Consider the following 25,430-nt stretch of genomic DNA (forward strand, 5'->3'; position numbering starts at 1 on the left):
AAAACTGGCGTTCTACGGATCGGAGCGTGGAATGTCAGATCCCTTAATCGGGCAGGTAGGTTAGAAAATTTAAAAAGGGAAATGGATAGGTTAAAGTTAGATATAGTTGGAATTAGTGAAGTTCGGTGGCAGGAGGAACAAGACTTCTGGTCAGGTGACTACAGGGTTATAAACACAAAATCAAATAGGGGTAATGCAGGAGTAGGTTTAATAATGAATAGGAAAATAGGAATGCGGGTAAGCTACTACAAACAGCATAGTGAACGCAATATTGTGGCCAAGATAGATACGAAGCCCACACCTACTACAGTAGTACAAGTTTATATGCCAACTAGCTCTGCAGATGATGAAGAAATTGAAGAAATGTATGATGAAATAAAAGAAATTATTCAGATAGTAAAGGGAGACGAAAATTTAATAGTAATGGGTGACTGGAATTCGAGTGTAGGAAAAGGGAGAGAAGGAAACGTAGTAGGTGAATATGGATTGGGGCTAAGAAATGAAAGAGGAAGCCGCCTAGTAGAATTTTGCACGGAGCATTACTTAATCATAGCTAACACTTGGTTTAAGAATCATGAAAGAAGGTTGTATACGTGGAAGAACCCTGGAGATACTAAAAGGTATCAAATAGATTATATAATGGTAAGACAGAGATTTAGGAACCAGGTTTTAAGTTGTAAGACACTTCCAGGGGCAGATGTGGACTCGGACCACAATCTATTGGATATGACCTGTAGATTAAAACTGAAGAAACTGCAAAAATGTGGGAAATTAAGGAGATGGGACCTGGATAAACTGAAAGAACCAGAGGTTGTACAGAGTTTCAGGGAGAGCATAAGGGGACAATTGACAGGGATAGGGGAAAGAAGTACAGTAGAAGAAGAATGGGTAGCTCTGAGGGATGAAGTAGTGAAGGCAGCAGAGGATAAAGTAGGTAAAAAGACGAGGGCTGCTAGAAATCCTTGGGTAACAGAAGAAATATTGAATTTAATTGATGAAAGGAGAAAATATAAAAATGCAGTAAATGAAGCAGGCAAAAAGGAATACAGACGTCTCAAAAATGAGATCGACAGGAAGTGCAAAATGGCTAAACAGGGATGGCTAGAGGACAAATGTAAGGATGTAGAAGCTTATCTCACTAGGGGTAAGATAGATACTGCCTACAGGAAAATTAAAGAGACCTTTGGAGAGAAGAGAACCACGTGTATGAATATCAAGAGCTCAGATGGCAAACCAGTTCTAAGCAAAGAAGGGAAGGCAGAAAGGTGGAAGGAGTATATAGAAGGTTTATACAAGGGTGATGTACTTGAGGACAATATTATGGAAATGGAAGAGGATGTAGTTGAAGACGAAATGGGAGATACGATACTGGGTGAAGAATTTGACAGAGCACTGAAAGACCTGAGTCGAAACAAAGCCCCCGGAGTAGACAACATTCCATTAGAACTACTGACGGCCTTGGGAGAGCCAGTCATGACAAAACTCTACCAGCTGGTGAGCAAGATGTATGAGACAGGCGAAATACCCTCAGACTTCAAGAAGAATATAATAATTCCAATCCCAAAGAAAGCAGGCGCTGACAGATGTGAAAATTACCGAACTATCAGTTTAATAAGTCACAGCTGCAAAATACTAACGCGAATTCTTTACAGACGAATGGAAAAACTTTTAGATGCGGACCTCGGTGAGGATCAGTTTGGATTCCGTCGAAATGTTGGAACACGTGAGGCAATACTGACCTTACGACTTATCTTAGAAGAAAGATTAAGGAAAGGCAAACCTACGTTTCTAGCATTTGTAGACTTAGAGAAAGCTTTTGACAATGTTGACTGGAATACTCTTTTTCAAATTCTAAAGGTGGCAGGGGTAAAATACAGGGAGCGAAAGGCTATTTACAATTTGTACAGAAACCAGATGGCAGTTATAAGAGTTGAGGGACATGAAAGGGAAGCAGTGGTTGGGAAAGGAGTGAGACAGGGTTGTAGTCTCTCCCCGATGTTATTCAATCTGTATATTGAGCAAGCAGTAAAGGAAACAAAAGAAAAATTTGGAGTAGGTATTAAAATTCATGGAGACGAAGTAAAAACTTTGAGGTTCGCCGATGACATTGTAATTCTGTCAGAGACGGCAAAGGACTTCGAAGAGCAGTTGAACGGAATGGACAGTGTCTTGAGAGGAGGATATAAGATGAACATCAACAAAAGCAAAACGAGGATAATGGAATGTAGTCAAATTAAATCGGGTGATGTTGAGGGAATTAGATTAGGAAATGAGACACTTAAAGTAGTAAAGGAGTTTTGCTATTTAGGAAGTAAAATAACTGATGATGGTCGAAGTAGAGAGGATATAAAATGTAGACTGGCAATGGCAAGGAAAGCGTTTCTGAAGAAGAGAAATTTGTTAACATCGAATATAGATTTATGTATCAGGAAGTCGTTTCTGAAAGTATTTGTTTGGAGTGTAGCCATGTATGGAAGTGAAACATGGACGATTACTAGTTTGGACAAGAAGAGAATAGAAGCTTTCGAAATGTGGTGCTAAAGAAGAATACTGAAGATAAGGTGGATAGATCACGTAACTAATGAGGAGGTATTGAATAGGATTGGGGAGAAGAGAAGTTTGTGGCACAACTTGACTAGAAGAAGGGATCGGTTGGTAGGACATGTTTTGAGGCATCAAGGGATCACAAATTTAGCGTTGGAGGGCAGCGTGGAGGGTAAAAATCGTAGAGGGAGACCGAGAGATGAGTACACTAAGCAGATTCAAAAGGATGTAGGTTGCAGTAGGTACTGGGAGATGAAGCAGCTTGCACAGGATAGAGTAGCATGGAGAGCTGCATCAAACCAGTCTCAGGACTGAAGACAACAACAATATATATATATATATATATATATATATATATATATATATATATATATCTTGTAATCTGACTTGTTCCACATCATATCGACAAAATAATCGTAAAAATAATCTACGGAACCTGACATAACTAAACTAAACTAAACTTCAACTGTCAGCGGTCTGCCGGCCGCGGTGGTCTCGCGGTTATACGCGCGCAGTCCGGAACCGCGCGACTGCTACGGTCGCAGGTTCGAATCCTGCCTCGGGCATGGATGTGTGTGATGTCCTTAGGTTAGTTAGGTTTAAGTAGTTCTAAGTTCTAGGGGACAGATGACCTCAGATGTTAAGTCTCATAGTGCTCAGAGCCATTTGAAACATTTTGAAAGAAATCATAAACACAAATGCCGCAGCACTGCATATCAGGGTAGTTTGAAGAAACAATTTCGAACATCTGCACCAGAGCGCCACTGCAACAGCCAAACGTTGCAAAAAGACCCGAGCGTGGTTACCCAGAATGATTACAGAAATACTGCAGCGAGAGAAGGGGCGCAGAGGAGACCAATAAATGAGAGCAAATGTGATCACGCACCCACAGCTATCGTGTCACAGGCATACGCTCGAGCTTTTGAACAAAGTAGCTCTTGGAACACAAATACATCCAGTCATACTGCCACATTGTCCATGCTGCTAGATCCAGAGAGCATGGCAGCCTATTTAGTCTGAGTGAAACGACGACAGTCTGATCTACAATACTCTGCTTGCTACTTGTTTGCTGACTGCAACACCGAGGCGCAGCCCACCTAATGCGTACAACAGCGGTCTGCTGTTGCTGTGTACCGGAACACCATGGATGAGGAGAAGACTGGTGGGTGGCCAGCCTTCCTGCAACGAGTATCATCGCAGATAATTCGCAAGATGTCATCTACACACTGACCAGGCGTGCCGCATTCATACAGCCCTCTGAACAACTCGTGAACATTTGCTGCGGTCTTGGTCGATCCATTAAAATTCTGAGATTTGATTTCACTACCACTAAGGACGACTAAAAACAGGCACTGAATGTACTCAGCATCAAATGATGCAAAGAACACAACAGCAGCAGATACAATCACTAAAGGCAGCATAAAACGACAAGCTACCATACAGTAAGGTTGACTAAACCAGGTGTTTGGGTACGACAGAACAACCTGTTTTCCCATGGCAATTTAACTTTAAGGTGTCCCCATTTGGGCAAGCCTCACCAGAATTCATGAAAAACAGTGACAAAGACCCATCAACATTCTGCTTGTCTTGTTCCAAACCACTTACCATCGTATGTATTTACAAGGTTATTAATTGATATGTTTAAATGGTTGGTAAACCACACACGTTTTAACTTGAAAAAGTAGGCAACTTTGAAATCACAGTTACAAACATAACGGTATTACATTACAATAATTGTCCTCGTTTAATCAGATAAATTTTTATAGCATTCGTCAGTGCCCTTTGGCTCTGAGTTCTATGGGACTTAACATCTGAGGTTATCAGTCCCATAGAACTACTTTAACCTATCTAACCTAAGGACATCACACACATCCATGCGACCGTAGCGGTCGCGCGGTCCCAGACTGTAGCGCCTAGAACCGCCCGGCCACACCGGCCGGCTCGTCAGTGCCCTTTCATGTGTACTATGAGAGTTGGGAGTAACTAAGAATGTTCAAAATGCGATTCTTGAACTTACTGGTGGGAACTGAAGGTGCTGTCGGCAAAGCTGTACAATGATTTGGAAGGGAAGATGAAGATGTTGAAGGTCTAGAAGCTGGAAGAAGGGAAGTTCCGCCACAATCGCCACTTTGTTATACCGTGACAGAAAAATAAGGGGGATAGAAGTTTAAACTGCGATTCAGTTCAATGCATATTAAACTTGAAATGTTAAATTTTGAATGAATGTTACTTGAATGTTAAATGTTAATGTGCTTCACAAAGAAGATTTTCTCCTTAAGAGTGTCTTTAAATGGACCTAAGCTTTTGTAATAGGTGTAGTGATCGTATGTGTAAATATTAGTTATAAAATTAAGTAAAGACTTGGTGAAGGAAGTTACACGGACTCAAGTACGCTAGCAGAGACACGGGAGTGGAACAGGACCGCGGAGAGGTAATCGGCCGATCGAGTCTGCGAACCAAGCAGTCAGCAGTCTACTGGGGGCGTTGTCCGGAGGACATTGCCGGCCCCGCTGGAAAGCAGGGCAGACGGATCAGGAGCCAGCATAAGTCACGTGTACGATACACGAGGGAACCTCCTAGCATCGAACCACAGAGGTCAGTCACTGTTCTACGAACGTCACGCCGTCAGCAGGAACACGAAATAAATACCCCGGAAAGAGGCAGCTCCCTCTCGAAGTTTGCAGCTTCTTCTGAAGTCTGCTGGGAGTCTGCTCGAAGTCTGCTGGAAGTGCTGGTCAACTTATGGAGTACGCTTGTCATGTTCCGGAAGCCTCGTGACGGTTGCTGGGCGTGCTGATGTACTCCCGACGGTACGCATGAAGAAGAAGCGGCAGCTATGGAGGTCATAGGACAGCATCCAACCTGGTAGCAGTGTCTAGTTACCACGACTTACGAAGAAAGAAGAAGATGTCATCCCTTCGCCAGTAAGTCACAGAAGTCGAGTCTTCGTTCTGAGTCAAGTCATTAAAGTCGAAGTCTCACCTATAGCAACAGAGGGAGACGTATAGTGAATAACCCGTGTGACGGGTTCGGACGAAGGGATGCAGCAAAACCAGTGAAGTCACCCGTGAATTGGGAAGAACTCCAGTTCAATGGACGCCGCCCAGAGCCGCCGAATCTGAGAACACGGGTTCGCTCCTAGCACGGGGCAACTTTAGTCATCGCAGTGGCCGGCCAGCCGCCCGGAATTGCAAGCCAGTACACTCGCTGGCACACAGTCTTGCCGTGTAAGCAGCGCTCGCCACGTGCGGCCGTAGTCAGCTGCTGTTTCTGGGGCATTCCTTGCAGTCTACGTTAGCATCTCTCGCCGCAGCCAGCACCGAGGCTACTACGCCGTGTTGCTACGGAAGCACTGAACCAAGCGAGTAAAGTAAACCAGTTGAAGTTCGCTGAATGCACTATTGTCAAGGAAATGTTTGTCAATAAATAACTCTTGTGAGTAAGGGATGTTTTATTGTACCTCATCCTCTGAGCCAAGGGAAGAACCCATGTAGCCCAGCTCTCCATACCTGACAAATAGTAAGAATAACAAGAAAGAAATAAAAAGAGACACTACACTTTCAAGACTGCCAGTTACGCCTATGTTTCCTAAGTTCAATTGTATGATGTAACTTCGTACACTCGCTGTAATGATCAAATGATGGCGTTACAAAGCTGTAGCCTCTGCACTCCACATCTATGCTGTTGGACGACGCTCTCCTGAAAAGCTTATTTATTTCTCACGTTAGGATATATGAATGTGGTCGTCTTAGTTTTGTGAAGAAAATATTAGTAAATTACTGTTACAATGCCAAGATGGCCTATTGCGAGCGGTGCAGGGTAGCCGCGCGGTCCGAGGCGCCTTGTCCCGATTCACGCGGCTCTCCCCGTCGGAGGTTCGAGTCCTCCCTCGGGTATGGGTAAGTGTGTTGTCCTTAGCGTAAGTTAAAGTTAGACTAAGTAGTGCATACTGTTAGGGTCCCATAGGAAGTTACCACAAATTTCCAAAAATTTGCCTATTACGACCGAACCGGACCGCGTGCAAGCACAAACTAACATTCACAAAGTCGCAGAGACGAATGTCTAATGGTGCGTGTATGCCAATTTGAAGCACAAAATGTCCAAAGTTGCTAAAATGATGAAACTGCTCATCTTTGACTAAATATTTATTTGCACAGTAGTTCTCTTTGACAAAACAACCGCTTTCGTATCTCTTTTCACAAGATATTACACTTAAGCGTTTAAACGAACTTAATTCTCTGACTAATGGCTGTCCTGCAACAATAAAACTAGATCCGCTTAGACAAAGTGTTTATACTGCAATATCTCCAGCCATAGTAAAAAGTATTATTAATCCAGAGTCAAGGATGCTATATCAGCAAAGAGTATCGTCGCTGAGCCGGTGGATTTTTGGCGCCAGGCGATGCCGATTCTTACTTCCATCTTTGATCGTTGCCACTGTGCCCTGTTCTCTTTGCGTTTTTGAGGCAGGCTATTTATGGTGGCGTGCGTGCGCAAGTCGAGGAGAGTGGGTCCGTGCATAAGCCGAGTCAGTCTGTGACGTGACATGCTTTCGATGTCATTGTGAGAAGTTGGCGACACCAGTCTGTGGCACGGCCGTATGACGCGAGGACCAGTTGAGTTGGAGCAACGAAGAAGCGTGGGCCGCTGCTGTAAAGTATTAAAGTTGTATTGACACGACTGGCCAGTGGCGACCAGGATTTGCTAATACCTCGAGAGCTTTGTGGATGGATGGCAAGTGAATTTCATATGAAGAAGAAAAAATTAATCACCAAGCTGGTGCGTGCCTCCTTCTTTGTAGTGAATATTATTGAGTACTTAAGCACTGTTGCCTGCTGCAGTTGCTCGTGCTAGTGGCCAGCAAAACATTCACTGCAGTGGTGTCGAGGCGAGCTATGTTCTGGAACGGCCATGAAATTATGTTACTAAAGTGGCTAGAAATGGCGCCTCGTATTTGTAAGTTTGGATTTGGTGCTTAGTGGCACGCTGAAGGTAGATGGTTCACTTGAACATCATTTCTTAATTTAGTTATGGATTTAGAATTTTCTGGTTTTACGAATTAGTGGTAGTTGTTGTTCCTTAATAATTTCTTGTGTGTATGGAAGGCTAGTGGCCTTGATAAATATAGGTCACATTGTGTTTTATGGTCAGATAGAGGTCATGTGTATTTTGGTCTGTGGCTATAGGGGCCGTGCTTATTGCATTAGCGACCTATTGTAGTGACATTAGTTTTCTATTGCAATTTCAAATACCTATCTGAAGGTTGATTGTCACGTTAGGTACTGCACGTTTGATTTATGTGGTGTCAGCCGTTCAGCAAAGACAGATTATTTTGTAAGGTGGACCTTAAGTCATGGGGTGTGGAATGACACAGCTTTCATGTAGTATCTAGAATTTTTTTATCTTCTGAAACTACTAAGCTTCTTATTTCTGTTCACTGGTTATCTTGAAACATGTTTGTATTAAGGTATTGCTTTTCTACACTCCTGGAAATGGAAAAAAGAACACATTGACACCGGTGTGTCAGACCCACCATACTTGCTTCGGACACTGCGAGAGGACTGTACAAGCAATGATCACACGCACGGCACAGCGGACACACCAGGAACCGCGGTGTTGGCCGTCGAATGGCGCTAGCTGCGCAGCATTTGTGCACCGCCGCCGTCAGTGTCAGCCAGTTTGCCGTGGCATACGGAGCTCCATCGCAGTCTTTAACACTGGTAGCATGCCGCGACAGCGTGGACGTGAACCGTATGTGCAGTTGACGGACTTTGAGCGAGGGCGTATAGTGGGCATGCGGGAGGCCGGGTGGACGTACCGCCGAATTGCTCAACACGTGGGGCGTGAGGTCTCCACAGTACATCGATGTTGTTGCCAGTGGTCGGCGGAAGGTGCACGTGCCCGTCGACCTGGGACCGGACCGCAGCGACGCACGGATGCACGCCAAGACCGTAGGATCCTACGCAGTGCCGTAGGGGACCGCACCGCCATTTCCCAGCAAATTAGGGACACTGTTGCTCCTGGGGTATCGGCGAGGACCATTCGCAACCGTCTCCATGAAGCTGGGCTACGGTCCCGCACACCGTTAGGCCGTCTTCCGCTCACGCCCCAACATCGTGCAGCCCGCCTCCAGTGGTGTCGCGACAGGCGTGAATGGAGGGACAAATGGAGACGTGTCGTCTTCAGCGATGAGAGTCGCTTCTGCCTTGGTGCCAATGATGGTCGTATGCGTGTTTGGCGCCGTGCAGGTGAGCGCCACAATCAGGACTGCATACGACCGAGGCACACAGGGCCAACACCCGGCGTCATGGTGTGGGGAGCGATCTCCTACACTGGCCGTACACCTCTGGTGATCGTCGAGGGTACACTGAATAGTGCACGGTACATCCAAACCGTCATCGAACCCATCGTTCTACCATTCCTAGACCGCCAAGGGAACTTGCTGTTCCAACAGGACAATGCACGTCCGCATGTATCCCTGCCACCCAACGTGCTCTAGAAGGTGTAAGTCAACTACCCTGGCCAGCAAGATCTCCGGATCTGTCCCGCATTGAGCATGTTTGGGACTGGATGAAGCGTCGTCTCATGCGGTCTGCACGTCCAGCACGAACGCTGGTCCAACTGAGGCGCCAGGTGGAAATGGCATGGCAAGCCGTTCCACAGGACTACATCCAGTATCTCTACGATCGTCTCCATGGGAGAATAGCAGCCTGCATTGCTGCGAAAGGTGGATATACACTGTACTAGTACCGACATTGTGCATGCTATGTTGCCTGTGTCTATGTGCCTGTGGTTCTGTCAGTGTGATCATGTGATGTATCTGACCCCAGGAATGTGTCAATAAAGTTTCCCCTTCCTGGGACAATGAATTCACGGTGTTCTTATTTCAATTTCCAGGAGTGTATATATGTTTTTGTATAACTTGTATATGCTACAGTGTTTCTGCCGCTCATGTTTTCCTGTGTTCAGAATTGTGTATAGTGGTCGAGACGAGAAAACCTCGCTACGCGAGCTTTCAGTGTGACGGAAATATCAGGATTTTAACTCGGGGCCGTCCGGACCCCGTTAACACGTGATTTCTCTATTCGATTCAACGAGAGGCTTGTTTTAGGCAGAAGATTTCCTACTGCCCAAAGTTGAGTACAAGTTCACCCTTTGGATCGTGTCTTTGTGAAATCGTAATAGGTTAATGTTTGCTCGCGTCCATCACATGTTCATCAAATTGACGTTTTGCCTAAAGCTTGCATAAAGTCTAGAATCTTCCAGACGTTGAGTGTAGTAGTAAGCTAAGTGTAAAAAGAACAGTTAATAGTACCCTTCAGGTCAGATAGCATCAAATTAATTTTACCTTTCAGTAAGTGTAAAACTGAGTGAGAAAGGCGATAGCCAACATTGTAGACACTTGGTAATCTATTTCATCTATTATTTTGGTTGTTGTTACCGGCACATAAAGGGACCATTGTCACAAGTGTGATGGTTAATTTTGTAAATACTAATTGTGGATAGGGCCTTGATATGCAGATGTTGCTAATTGATTATTACTGCTCATGAATTCATGTGTATGTGTAATTAATAAAGGAGTGTTGCAACTACAAACTGGTTGTGTTACTGGTATACGAGGTTGGAGTGTGCCATCGCTACACCAATCGCCTACTCAGAGTTTATTCTCACTGTCACTTTCTTTTGCTGCCGCAAATACGTTAATTCTCAAGTGCGCATAGTGTGCAGTTCGTTGAACTACAGTCTGTGCCGAAAAACACTGTCAACACAACTGATGTACATAATCCATCTCAAAATTAGCACATGTCTCATCTCCTAAGTCGGTCTCTGTCATTACACCACGATGGACGATCAGGTATCCAGTCTTCACAACAACTCACATCCCGGACCCCAACCGGCTGTCTACCAGCGCGCTGAGGCGGCAGCCGGACCGTGCTGCAGAACGTGCACGCGGGCGGGCGGTACACCACGCGACCGTGGCGCTCTGGCGTGCGACGTCACGGCTCACTGACGAGGCGACATGGACTGCGCTTGTGCCCGGCTGCCGGCCGGCGACATGAGACGCTTTGTGACTTCGTAAACTCAACTTCAGAAATAATACCACTGCGTCACCGACGTCTGCCGGTGTAAACTGGTCCACTCACTCGCATACTGTACCCGATCTCCCGCACACAACGTGACCCAGGTCAGAACGTCATTTCTCTTACCAGTCGATTACATTTTGGGTATCCTTATGTAACACCAAATCTCATACGTTTCGTTCCTCTTTCATTGCGATTTTATGACGTTCCATGGGTGACTTCCATACAATGCTGCACTGCAGATGTACATCTTCGGAATGTACAGGTCTTCCTCAAACTATAGCCAAAGTTCGACATTAGTAGACTTGTTTCCCCTCTTTCCCTGTGCTAAACTTGCAAGCTCAAAAAATAATTAACGTGTAGTAATGAAATCTGGGTGCTTACAGGAAAATTAAAGAGAACTTTGGAGAAAGGAGAGCCACTTGTATGAATATCAAGAGCACAGATGGAAACCCAATTCTAAGCAAAGAAGGGAAAGCAGAAAAGTGGAAGGAGTATATACAGGGTCTATACAAGGGCGATGTACTTGAGGACAATATTATGGAAATGGAAGAGGATGTAGATGAAGATGAAATGGTAGATATGATATTGCGTGAAGAGTTTGACTGAGTTCTGAAAGACCTGAGTCGAACAAGGCCCCCGGAGTAGACAACATTCCATTGGAGCTACTGACGGCCTTGGGAGAGCCAGTCCTGACAAAACTCTACCATCTGGTGAGCAAGATGTATGAGACGGGCGAAATACACTCAGACTTCAAGAAGAATATATAAATTCCAATCCCAAAGAAAGCAGGTGCTGACAGATGTGAAAATTACCGAACTATCAGTTTAATAAGTCACGGCTGCAAAATACTAACGCGAATTCTTTACAGACGAATGGAAAAACTAGTAGAAGCCGACCTCAGGGAGGATAAGTTTGGATTCAGTAGAAATATTGGAACACGTGAGGCAATACTGACCTTACGACTAATCTTAGAAGAAAGATTAAGGAAAGGCAAACCTACGTTTCTAGCATTTGTAGACTTAGAGAAAGCTTTTGACAATGTTGACTGGAATACTCGCTTTCAAATTCTAAAGGTGGCAGAGGTAAAATACAGGGAGCGAAAGGTTATTTACAATTTGTACAGAAACCAAATGGCAGTTATAAGAGTCAAGGGGCATGAAAGGGAAGCAGTAGTCGGGAAGGGAGTAAGACAGGGTTGTAGCCTCTCCCCGATGTTATTCAATCTGTATATTGAGCAAGCTGTAAAGCAAACAAAAGAAAAATTCAGAATAGGTATTAAAATCCATGGAGAAGAAATAAAAACTTTGAGGTTCGCCGGTGACATTGTAATTCTGTCAGAGACAGCAAAGGACTTAGAAGAGCAGTTGAACGGAATGGACGGTGTCTTGAAAGGAGGATATAATATGAACATCAACAAAAGCAAAACGAGGATAATGGAATGTAGTCGAATTAAGTCCAGTGATGCTGAGGGAATTACAGTAGATTAGGAAATGAGACACTTAAAGTAGTAAAGGAGTTTTGCTATTTGGGGAGAAAGTAACTGATGATGATCGAAGTAGAGACGATATAAAATGTAGACTGGCAATGGCAAGGAAAGCGTTTCTGAAGAAGAGAAATTTGTTACGATCGAGTATAGATTTAAGTGTCAGGAAGTCGTTTCTGGAGTATTTGTATTGAATGTAGCCATGTATGGAAGTGAAACATGGACGATAAATAGTTTAGACAAGAAGAGAACACAAACTTTCGAAATGTGGTGCTACTGAAGAATGCTGAAGATTAGATGGATAGACCACATAACTACACATGAGGAGCTACTGAATAGAATTGGGGAGAAGAGGAGTTGTGGCATAACTTGACAAGAAGAAGGAACCTGTTGATAGGACATCTTCTGAGGCGTCAAGGGATCACAAATTTAGCATTGGAGGCCAGCGTGGAGGGTAAAACTCGTAGAGGGAGACCAAGAATTGAATACACTAAGCATATTCAGAAGGATGTATGTTGCAGTAAGTACTGGGAGATGAAGAAGCTTGCACAGGACAGAGTAGCATGGAGAGCTGCAGCAAACCAGTCTCAGGACTGAAGACCACAACAACAACAACAAAAACAATGAAACCTTGTAGATACATTTTGTCTAGGTAACAATTTAGATGATTAACATTGCAAGCTCACAGGTTAATGTAAGCGCGAGATAAGGCATTGCAAATTTTAAATGCTTGTACATTAATAACCAGCGTAACGCGCAAACGTGCATGCACTGTGTTGTACATGCGCCTCATGTCAGGTTATGGGATGGAGGTCCATGTCTATTGCACCTTGTTGGTCAATCCAGGACCGTTTACTGCTTGTTGTGGATGAAGCTGGAGTTGTCGTCCCATGAAGTGCTCGATTGGAGACCGATCTAGCCATCGGGTAAACCAAGGCAACATGTCGACACTATGTAGAGGATGCTGGGTCACAAAAGCGGTATGCAGGCGAGCATTATCCTGTTGCAAAACACCCCCTGTAATGCTGTTTATGAATGGCAGCACAACAGATCGAATCACCAGACTGATGTACAAATTCGCAGCCAGGGTCTGTGGGATACCCACGAAAGTGCTCCTGCTGTCATATGACATCACAACCCAGACCATAGCTCCAGGTGTAAGTCCAGTGTGTCTAGTATGCAGAGAGGTGGGTTGCAGACCTTCAACTGCGTTGCTCCTCACCAACACACAGCCATCACTGGCACCAAGGCAGGACCAGCTTTCATTATAAAGCACAACATACCTCCACCCTTTCCTCCAAAGGGCTCTCACTCTACAGCACTGAAGTCCCAAATGGAACTGGTTTGGGATCAGTGGGATGTACACTACAGGGTATCTATTCGGAGCTGTCCTTGAAGTAAACGATTTGTGATAGTTCCTTCTGTCACTGTGGTGCCAACTCCTCCTCAAATTATGCTTCAGACGTAGTATCATAAGCCGGATCCATAAACCAAACACGTTGGTCTTCCCTCTTGGCAGGGCCACCTGGCCGTCTGCAGTCCAGTGTTCTTGCAACCGTACAATCTAGTGAACACTGCTGCCAGCAGTCATGTACAGTGGCTACATTCCTGCCAAGTCTTTCTGCAATATCGCAGAAGCAACATCCAGCTTCTCGTAGCCCTTCTACACGACGTCGTTCATGCTCACTCAGTTTTTGATGATAACGTCTATGTCGTCTTAAGGGATTGTTTACTAACCTCAACTCACCACGTTCGATCTCAATGGTAACTAACGCTCACGACCGTTGCAGCGTGTATTTAAAACGCAAAGCTGTTTTGCATCTTCATAGTGGTGCTACTAGCGCCATTCTTACATCTCTTTCACATGTAGAAACAGGCCTACCAACTTCTGTTTGTGTCGCTCAACTCCTCCTTGATGTTGTGATTTTTTTTTTTTTTTTCGTCAGTATATATTCCTTGCTCCGTATATCATTCGTTATGTTGCTTCCACGTTAACAGACTTTCTTAATTTTGTCTAACAAGTTGGTACCCAAATTTTACGTGAAGTTTGTCGTTTATCTCATTTTGTGTAATCCCGATACTTTCGTCACCTTTTGGTCCACTCAAGATGAATATTCTGTACTGATGAAATAGTTCACTCTTTTTAACAGTCTGGTAAATTACCCTCATTTTTCAGACAGGACAGCAATGCCATCAGCCAATATTGTGCTGTGATATCCTTTCACCTTGAATTTAATTCCACTTACGAACCTAGTTTCTATTTCCTTTATGGCTTCTTCAATATACAGGTAGAACATCAGAGGAGACTAACTGCATTCCGAGCACTGCTTTTTTTCTTCCATTCTTATTGTTCCCTCTTCATTCTTAACGTACCGGGCACCATCCATCTTCCTCTACTGTGTATAACCTTTTCCCGTAGATTTCAAACATCTTTCACCACATTAAATTGTCGAACGCTTGCGATGGGTGGACAAATCCTATGAAAGACCTTCATTTTCTTTTGTTTTTGCTTACATTAACAGCTGTTAATGTCAGAACTGTCTGGCGCTTTCTCATTTTTCAAACCAGCTTAACGACGTTCTAACAGATCCTTAATTTTATTTTCCATTGTTCTGTTCATTACTCTGGTCCGCGAGTTAGAAGCGTGAGCTGTCGAGCTGATCCTGCGATAGTTCTCGCATATATCTTCTTTTAGTATTTTTGGGATTGTGTGGGAAGCGCAAAGGTGTCTGCAGTCTCACACATTTTACACAGTAACTTGAATAATAACTGATGTTACGTCGCCAATAAGGACAGGTCCATTGCCGTTGCATCCGCCTGTGCGTCAGTTCAGTTTCTGATTCAACTTTACGCCGACTTCACAAGTAGCTATACAGAGCACTCGGCGCTACATTCTTACAATCGAGTGCAGTTAACCTAAGATAATCTCTTACCGGATATAGAGGGTGAGTCACCTAACATTACCGCTGGATATATTTCGTAAACCACATCAAATACTGACGAATCGATTCCACAGACCGAACGTGAGGAGAGGGGCTAGTGTAATTGATTAATACAAACCATAAAAACATGCACGGAAGTATGATTTTAACACAAACCCACGTTTTTTAAATGGAACCCCGTTAGTTTTGTTAGCACATCTGAACATATAAACAAATACATAATCAGTGCCGTTTGTTGCATTGTAAAATGTTAATTACATCCGGAGATATTGTAACCTAAAGTTGACGCTTGAGTACCACTCCTCCGCTGTTCGATAGTGTGTATCGGAGAGCACCGAATTACGTAGGGATCCAAAGGGAACGGTGATGGACCTTAGGTGCAGAAGAGACTGGAACAGCACATTACGTCCACATGCTAATACCTTTTTACTGGTCTTTTCCACTGACCATGAGGGGTGAGGTACACGTACACACGTGATTTCCGTTTTCAATTACGGAGTGGAATAGAGTGTGTCCCGACATGTCAGGCCAATAGATGTTCAATGTGGTGGCCATCATTTGCTGCACACAATTGCAATCTCTGGCGTAATGAATGTCGTACACGCCGCAGTACATCTGGTGTAATGTCGCCGCAGGCTGTCACAATACGTTGTTTCATATCCTCTTGGGTTGTAGGCATATCACGGTACACATTCTACTTTAACGTACCCCACACAAAAAGTCCAGAGGTGTAAGATCAGGAGAACGGGCTGGCCAATTTATGCGTCCTGCACGTCCTATGAAACGCCCGCCGAACATCCTGTCAAGAGTCAGCCTAGTGTTAATTGCGGAATGTGCAGGTGCACCATCATGCTGATACCACATATGTCGACGCGTTTCCAGTGGGACATTTTCGAGCAACGTTGGCAGATCATTCTGTAGAAACGCGATGTAAGCTGGAGCTGTTTGGGCCCCTGCAATGAAGTGAGGACCAATGAGGTGGTCGCCAATGATTCCGCACCATACATTTACAGTCCACGGTCGCTGTCGCTCTACCTGTCTGAGCCAGCGAGGATTGTCCACGGACCAGTAATGCATGTTCCGTAGATTCACTGACCCGTGGTTTGTGAAACCCGCTTCATCGGTAAACAGGTAGAGCTGCAACGCATTCGCTGCTAATGCCCATTGACAGAATTGCACTCGATGATTAAAGTCATCACCATGTAATTGCTGATGTAGCGACACATGAAACGGGTGAAAGCGGTGACGATGCAGTATGCGCATGACACTACTTTGACTCAGTCCATCGGCTCTCAAAATCTCCCGTGTACTCATATGTGGGTTCATGGCAATAGCAGCTAACACACGAACTGCAACCGCTTCTCCTGTGACGGGCCTGTTACGGACCCGTTTGCGTGCTACGACCATACCTGTTGCATACAGCTGGCGGTAGATGTTTTGCAATGTGCGGCACGTTGGATGCTCTCTGTCCGGGTACCGTTCTGCATACACCCTGCAGGCTTCAGCTGCATTTCGTCGACACTCGCCATAGATATCATCTCCGCCTTTTCAGAATTCGAATACACCATGGTCACAGTTCCTACAACACTACACTATCACAGACGTCTGGTAACACGGTGTACTACAGTTGGTCTGCGTGCGGAGACGAATGCAGAATAACAATAGCAGCAAGCGCTACATGCGGACACTGCGACAGCTAGGCCAAACCACAACAGTGCACTACAGCCACATTCGTAAACACGGTCGTCATCGTAAACATGTCCCTGCAGATGCTGCTCGCCGACCGTGGCCCGTGTTTGTTACGACACGCAACCGAACGTCGGAGGTTTCAAGCGTCAACTTTCGGTAACAATATCTCCGGATGTAATTAACATTTTACAATACAACAAACGGCACTGATTATGTATTTGTTTATATATTCAGATGTGCTAACAAAACTAACGTGGTTCCATTTAAAAAACGTAGGTTTGTGTTAAAAAACATACTTCCGTGCATTTTTTTATGGTTTGTATTAACCAACTACACTAGCCCCTCTCCTCACGTTTGGTCTGTGGAATCGGTTTGTCAGTATTTGATGTGGTTTACGAAATATATCCAGCGGTAACGTTAGGTGACTCACCCTGTATATGAGCAACCCAGCGTGTGTTTTACCTCGAAATATTGATTGAACACGTATCCCTCCCCTGGCCCCCTCTTTTCAACTCATGTCTTAGTTTGCCATTACAACTCGTCATATCGCCAGAAGCAGATCTACAGTGTTTTGAAGGCGGCTTGAAGCCCACCGCCTTTCACCTGTAAATCTCGTTACAATTCCTTTTTATGAACAGAGACATTATCATTAGCCTAGAAAATTCTCTTCTTAAAGGAGAAGGCCAATATACAGATGAGACTGGGGCAATTTAACGAGCAAATATATGACTAATCACTTTGTCTAATTTAACGAGAGGAATAATGTGGCTAATTACTTAATATAACTTCATACTTGTAGGTGGCGTAACCACGTGGATACTAGTAGGCTCCACATGGTAAGGCAGTAACCATTCAACAGTGAAACCACTGGCGCCAGTTCAGAGTGTATAAGATAACTGCCATGTACACTTGATTAACAAATTATAATTTTCAAGACAATCAACATAAGCTCTCATGAATAACTGATAAGACATTTGTTTCTTTTATTACAGATTACTAAACAGACAATATGCACTTTGCAGTCACAATTTATTCATTTATTATTCTTGATAGTCCTACTACAATGCTCAAAAACTTTTCAGGCATCCGACTGAGGCAGGTTGACCGTGGAGGTGCTACCTCTCAATCACAGGGTGCCTCAACTGGTTCCCTGCATCAGAGTCTGTCACAGTCTGTCAAGGGCACAGGTCATCCCCGTTTTCAAGAAGGGACGTCGAACAGATGTGCAGAACTATAGACCTATATCCCAAACGTCGACTAGTTGTAGAATTTTGGAAGACGTATTATGTTCGGGTATAATGACTTTTCAGGAGATGAGAAATCTACTCTGTAGGAATCAGCATGGGTTTCGAAAAAAACGGTCGTGCGAAACCCAGCTCGCGCTATACGTCCACGAGACTGAGATGGCCGTAGACACGGGTTCCCAGGGAGATGCCGTGTTTCTTGACTTCCGCAAGGCGTTCGATACAGTTCCCCACAGCCATTTAATGAACAAAGTAAGAGCATATGGACTATCAGACCAATTGTGTGATTAGATTGAAGAGTTCCTAACAGAACGCAGCATGTCATTCTCAATGGAGAGAAGTCTTCCGAAGTAAGAGTGATTTCAGGTGTGCAGCAGGGGAGTGTCGCAGGACCGTTGCTATTCACAATATACATAAATGACCTTGTGGATGACATCGGAAGTTCACTGAGGCTTTTTGCGGATGATGCTGTGGTATATCGAGAGGTTGTAACAATGGAAAATTGTACTGAAATGCAGGAGGATCTGCAGCGAATTGACGCATGGTGCAGGGAATGGCAATTCAATCTCAATGTAGACAAGTGTAATGTGCTGCGAATACATACAAGGAAAGATCGCTTATCATTTATCTACAATAAAGCAGGTCAGCAACTGGAAGCAGTTAATTCCATAAATTATCTGGGAGTACGCATTAGGAGTGATTTAAAGTGGAATGATCATATAAAGTTAATCGTCGGTAAAACAGATACTACACTGAGATTCATTGGAAGAATCCTAAGGAAATGCAATCCGAAAACAAAGGAAGTAGGTTACAGTACGCTTGTTCGCCCACTGGTTGAATACTGCTCAGCAGTGTGGGATCCTTACCAGATAGGGTTGATAGAAGAGATAGAGCAGATCTAACGGAGAGCAGCGCGCTTCGTTACAGGATCATTTAGTAATCGCGAAAGCGTTACGGAGATGAGAGATAAACTCCAGTGGAAGACTCTGCAGGAGAGACGCTCAGTAGCTCGGTACGGGCTTTTGTTGAAGTTTCGAGAACATACCTTCACCGAAGAGTCAAGCAGTATATTGCTCCCTCCTACGTACATCTCGCGAGGAGACCATGAGGATAAAATCAGAGAGATTAGAGCCCACACAGAAGCATACCGACAATCGTTCTTTCCACGAACAATACGAGACTGGATTAGAAGAGAGAACCGATAGAGGTACTCAAGGTACCCTCCGCCACACACCGTCAGGTGTCTTGCGGAGTATGGATGTAGATGTAGATTGATCACTCAGCTACAAACATGGACGCATCCTCTCAAATGGCAATAAAAATTTTAAAATACTTTACTGGTGTAGTATACTGTTTTGTAAAAACCCTTAAATTCGTTAGGATGCAGCAGGACACTCACTCCCTTGAGGTGGGGCCATTCGTCCCTATGCAGCGCAATGTCGTGGTAGTTCCGCAGAGGTGCCTTCCTTGGGAAGTAGCTGAGCACCGTCACGTTGTGGCCCTTCTCCGCCAGCGCCGACAATAGACGATCGAACATGACGAAGTGACTGGGGGCCGAGAACCAGAGAGGTGCCAGGATGTTGGCTCCCTGCGAGCCCAAGCAGCCCAGCAGGACGACGGCGAGCAGCGAAAGGTGGCGCATGGCGAGCTCCTACCTGCAACGAAAACAAAACAGTTGCTGTACAGTCCATCGTAATACATAATTCCATGTTTCTCAGCAGGAACAGTGAATTTGCGTGTTAGCCACGCCAAGTGAATGGTGTTTGTTGTGCTCCACATTTCAGATCGTTCCTACGAGATACGGTGACGCTGAAATATTCACCTTTGACATAATACTGTAGAAGGGGATACACAACGAGTTAGGCGCAAAATCCATCCAGTTTGCACGCATAGTTGCTTATATTTACGTCTTTAGGCCTACATTCGGTATTTTTTTGTCTTTGAGTAAAATCATGCATGTCAGATATAGTAGTTTCGGAAACTTAGTTTCAAAAACTTGAAAAAATATATATCGTTGACCATGCAGCTCGTTAGAATGAAATTAGAACGCAATGAACACCCTTAGCTGCTGTCCGAAAGAACAGATACCATTTTAGTATATATATATATAGTTAAGGCTCACCGGCCACTTGACCATCTTCTTCTTCTGTGCGAATGCACAAACAGTACCCGAACTCTTACGGGAATCGGCAACGCGCCGCGAGTAATGAGTATAATGGGCGGAGGCACTACGAATGTAGTGCGGGACAACACGTTGAGAATGTGGGTTTCGCGAGAGGCGTGCCAGAGATAAATCCCTAGTCGCGCTATCCTCTATCCTCTGTGTCCTCGGTGGCTCAGATGGAATCAACGTGTTCGGCCAGAGACCCGGATGGCCTCTGTAATAAAAAAACTGAGTGGAAGGATCAACCACCGAACTTGAACAGGATGTCTTGCGACGTCCGCAACGACCGAACAAAAACGATCAACAATGGACAAAACGCAAACAAAAAGATGGATAGTGCGTCTGCCATGATGGCAGGAGATCCCGGGTTCGAGTCACGGTCGGGGCACACATTTTCATCTGTCCTCGTTGATGTATGTCAACGCCTGTCAGCAGCTAAGGGTGTTCATTTCATTGTAACTTGAAACAAAATTTAAACATTTTTTCTTGTTGATTTTAGCGTGGCCCATGGTGCACCACAGTTGTCACTGTGCTGGCTTTGGATAGTGCCACTTTTCCATGCACAGCATACTTTAAGTATGCATAAGGCGGACAGTTTACAAACTTAGGCACTTCAGAAATGCTTCCACCCTTGGCCTGAAAACCACGTTCATACCCTTTTGGACATCAGATAAATCGTTCCAGTTCCACACTACAACACTGCACTGTTTTCTATGTCCCTCAATATGATTTATATACTCTCCACTGCTAGTGCTGTCACCTCCTGTCTGGACGTTGACGTCTAACACATGTGGTGGTCGCATTAATGTGATTGGCCAACCCGGCTAGCCATGCAGTCAACACTCTGCTTCCTGAGCGGGAAGGCATTCTGGTCCTCAGCACGAATTCGCCCAGAACATTAGTGTTGGGGTACAGTGTGCTGGCCAGCCTGTAGATGGTTTTCAAGGCGGTTTTCCATCTACCTCGGCGAATGTGGGTTCGTTCCCCATATTCCACCTCAGTTACACTGTATCGGCGATTTCTGTGCACACTGTTTCCACACACACATACACTATAATTATTCTACCATGCAAACATTTGGAGTTACACTCATCCGGTACGAGATGTTCCTGGGGAGTCCTCTTTGGGGCCGAACCACACAACCCTGGGTTCAGTGTGGGTTGGCAGTGGGATGGGCGGATTGCTGTGGCCCGTTGTGGGATTGAGAACCAGTGAGGGCTACAGCGGAACAAAGCCTCTCCCTCGTTTCTAGGTTCCCAGTTTAATACATACATAAATACACACATACAATGTGTGGTGCATCCAGAACTTACGTTCCAATGAACTAATTAAGGAAGAAATATTGACTGGAGTATTTTCATACCAAGTGAGGTGATGCAGTGGTTAACACATGCATCTGGGAGGACAACAGTTCAAACCTGTATCTATATCTACGTCTACATTTAAATTCAGCAAACCACCTAACGGTGTGTGGTGGAGAGCACTTTACGTGCCACTGTCATTACCTCCCTTTCCTGTTCCAGTCACGTATGGTTCACGGGAAGAACGACTGCCGGAAAGCCTCCGTGTGCGATCGAATCTCTCTAATTTTACATTCGTGATCTCCTCGGGAGGTGTAAGTAGAGGGAAGCAATATGTTCGATACCTCATCCAGAAACGCACCCTCTCGAAACCTGGACAGCAAGCTACACTGCGATGCAGAGCACCTCTCTCGCAGAGTCTGCCACTTGAGTTTGCTGAACACCTCCGTAACCCTGTCACGCTTACCAAATAACCCTGTGACGAAACGCGCCGCTCTTCTTTGGATCTTCTCTATCTCCTCTGTCATCCTGACCTGGTACGGATCCCATACTGATGAGCAATACTCAGGTATAGGTCGAACGAGTGTTTTGTAAGCCATCTCCTTTGTTGATGGACTACATTTTCTAAGGACTCTCCCAATGAATCTCAACCTGGAACCTGCCTTACCAAAAATTAATTTTATATGATCATTCCACTTCAAATCGTTCCATATGCATAGTCTCAGATATTTTACAGAAGTAACTGATACCAGTGTTTGTTCTGCTATCAAATAATCATACAATAAAGGATCCTTCTTTCTATGTATTCGCAATACATTACATTTGTCTATGTTAAGGGTCAGTTGCCACTCCCTGCACCAAGTGCCTATCCACTGCAGATCTTCCTGATTTAGGCTTTCCGTGATTTCTCTAAATCACTTAAGGAAAATCCCACGATGGTTCTTTTGAAAGGGTATGGCCAACATCCTTCCCCAATCCAATGGGATTGATGACCTCACTGTTTGACCCCTCCCTCCAAATCAACTAACCAACCAATATTTACATAGATTCACTGACTACTTCTCAATGGTCACCACTATTGTTAAGGCATTTGTCATAATGTTACACCATCATTGTATGTCCACATCATAGAAGTCCATCGCCAGTGTTTGGAGCCATGAAGCCACTTTAATATGCATCTCAGTGTCGTTTTGTAAAGATTTTCTTGATAGAAAACGCTTCATGAGATGGAAGAGAAGAAAATCACCTAGAGAAAGGTCTGGGTTGTAGGATTGTTGGTCCAAGATCTCACATCCTAACTGATTCAATACATTTCATGTGGAGTTGGCTGTATGGGGTCTTGCATTGTCATGGACAGGCGTAATGTCACTTGTCAACATCCCATGTCTCTTGTTCTGGTTCAACCTCCTCAGATTTTTCAATGTCTGACAATACCCGTCAGCATTTATGGTCTCCCACTGCTGTAAAAACTCGCAAAGGAGGACACCAGGTCGAACTCTGAAGAGAGTGGATGTAATTTTTTGATAGTGTGTGTGTGTGTGTGTGTGTGTGTGTGTGTGTGTGTGTGTGTGTGCTTGAATTCGGTCTTCACAGATGAACAAGTTTTGTTTCTGGTCTGGCATGTGACATCCATGTTTCATCACCAGTGACAATGCAGTTGAGAAGCTTGTCACCTCTGTCTGCAAACCACTGTATGAATGTCAGTGCTGTGGTCAGATGTTTAGTTTTATCATCACCTATTTGTTTTCTTGGCACGCATATTGCACACATTTTACATAAACCAATCCATCAGGAGACAGTTTTGTGCAATTGCGAACAAGATATCTGGAGGGACAAAAATGAATTACAGACATTGGCTGCGAGTGGGCATTGATCTAAATCAATGGGGTAAGTTTAAAGTTTGTGCTGGATCAGGATTCGAGCCCAGGTCTGCTGCTTACATGTCCAAAAGAACAGATACCACAAATACATACATCTGGGGGAAACTGAAGAAAGCTCTGAAATTGTCGATTGCCATTTCTGTAAATTGCTCTCTGCATACTTTCCATTAGTTCTGGTGTCACCAAGGACTGTCAACCACTACAGTCCTAGGCATTAATAGTGGTTTGTCCTTCAACAAATTGCCTGCACCATCATCTGACCATACTGTTGCTTATAATGTCGTGTCCACACATGTGGCGCAATTGGAAATGGACTTCGGCTGGAAGTTGGTTCTGAGCATGCAAAAATCGGAGAACTGCAGGAATGTTGCGGTTTGTGGGAGACAATATCAGAGTAGTGATTTTATCCTAGCACTGTGCAGTCACCACTGCCATCACAAGACAAACTTCACTTCATTATTCCCACACACTTCCTCTTTACTCCTGCCCATGCACATTCCTGTCCGACAACTCATGCCATTTATGGACCCGATAAGAACTTAGTTTCTGGATGAACCTCATATTTGTTCTCAACCCACGTCATTTCACAATAAACATCAGTTTCTTGCCAATGAAACACAGCTTTTAATAATCTGCATTTTTCATCTCCCATAATGTATCAACTATTAATCCTCGAGGAAAAAATTAATAGAACATTTTTAGTAGGAAATTTAATGCATTGTATTATTTTACTGGGAAATATTGGCCGGCTGGTGAGGCCGCATGGTTCTAGGTACTTAAGTCCAGAACCACGTGGCTGCTATGGTCGCAGGTTTAAATCCTGCTTCGGGCATGGATATGTATGATGTCCTTAGGTTAGTTAAGTTTAAGTAGTTCTAAGTTCTAGGGGACTGATGACCACAGATGTTAAGTCCCATAGTGCTCAGAGCCTTTTGAACCATTTTGGGAAATGTTTTTGTTAGATGATGTGGTTTTTGAGACATTTAAGAGAAACCCAAAGAAGCCACCTTTGCGCACATCCCATCCCTATGCTCACATACTACTGGTCAGGATTTTTAGTGTCTTGATCATGATGAAACTACACCTATTTTTTCCCCTTTAGTCAATGTTTTTTGGTCTTCGCTGACTGGGCTATTTACTATGGATACGACATTTTGTTCAAATTGCTCTAAGCACTATGGGACTTAACATCTGAGGTCATCAGTCCCCTAGACTTAGATCTACTTAAACCTAACTAAGCTAAGGACATCACACACATACATGCCTGAAGCAGGATTCAAACCTGTGACCATCGCAGCCACGTGGTTCCGAACTGAAGTGCCTACAGCCGCACAGCCACAGCGGCCGACCACACTTTCTTCAATTGCTGTAATCATAAAATACAATCAGATGAAGTTATAGGCCATGTTGTGTAACTTCAGTGATGATGAGATGATAAAATCTTGTACTGCTTAACAACTGAAATGCCAACACTATCATATTCAGTAAGAAGGGTGAACCAGAAATTACTAAATGCATCTGCAGGTGACAATATGCATAACTTATCCATCAAATACGAGACTAAGACACAAAATATGGAATTTCCTTGATTTCATCTCTATCTGTGTACATCTTGTCACACAGTATACCATATAATGGAAACCATTGCTTTGTTATCATTTAAGAGTGATTTCATTTAGCCATTTAACATGAGTGAGTGACTGAGCCATATGTCAGAGACAATAAGATTTCATATTTACTGAAATGCAACACTCTAGAGCAGTTGCAGATAAGGTGCCTCCAGCTCTTCCTGTACTTCCACAGTTGTTGCTTGTTTACCTGATGCCAGTTAGCAACACCCATCTCAAATTCTTAAATGGACTGTTGAAGAGGTCCTACACAATATCAAACAGTCTGTCTTTGTTTTGCTGATTTAAGACTTATTTTGTGAATTATTGATGCAAAATTTCAAGGAGAATTCTTGAGGAAAAATGAGGTCAGTAGTCAATCATTGAGATCAGAAAGTAAGTTGTTCCTATTTAAATGTAGATTCAACAGCTTTCTTTATTTTGTCCAGAATGGTGGACTTATACATTTTCAGTCCATGGATGTTAAAGTTA

At 44.2% G+C, this 25,430-nt stretch overlaps 1 protein-coding gene across 1 annotated transcript in view; it reads right to left on the reverse strand.

Annotated features, from left to right (window-relative positions):
• Positions 1–25,430, reverse strand: part of LOC126272921 (UDP-glycosyltransferase UGT5-like) — a 136,592-nt gene that overhangs the window by 86,717 nt on the left and 24,445 nt on the right. The window contains exon 2 of the mRNA XM_049976209.1: positions 19,386–19,641. Coding sequence (XP_049832166.1) covers positions 19,386–19,628 — 243 coding nt within the window. The 5' untranslated portion in view covers positions 19,629–19,641. The remainder of the gene's footprint in view (positions 1–19,385; positions 19,642–25,430) is intronic.

The sequence above is a fragment of the Schistocerca gregaria genome, chromosome 5 (assembly GCF_023897955.1).
Source record: "Schistocerca gregaria isolate iqSchGreg1 chromosome 5, iqSchGreg1.2, whole genome shotgun sequence".
Taxonomy (NCBI): domain Eukaryota; kingdom Metazoa; phylum Arthropoda; class Insecta; order Orthoptera; family Acrididae; genus Schistocerca; species Schistocerca gregaria.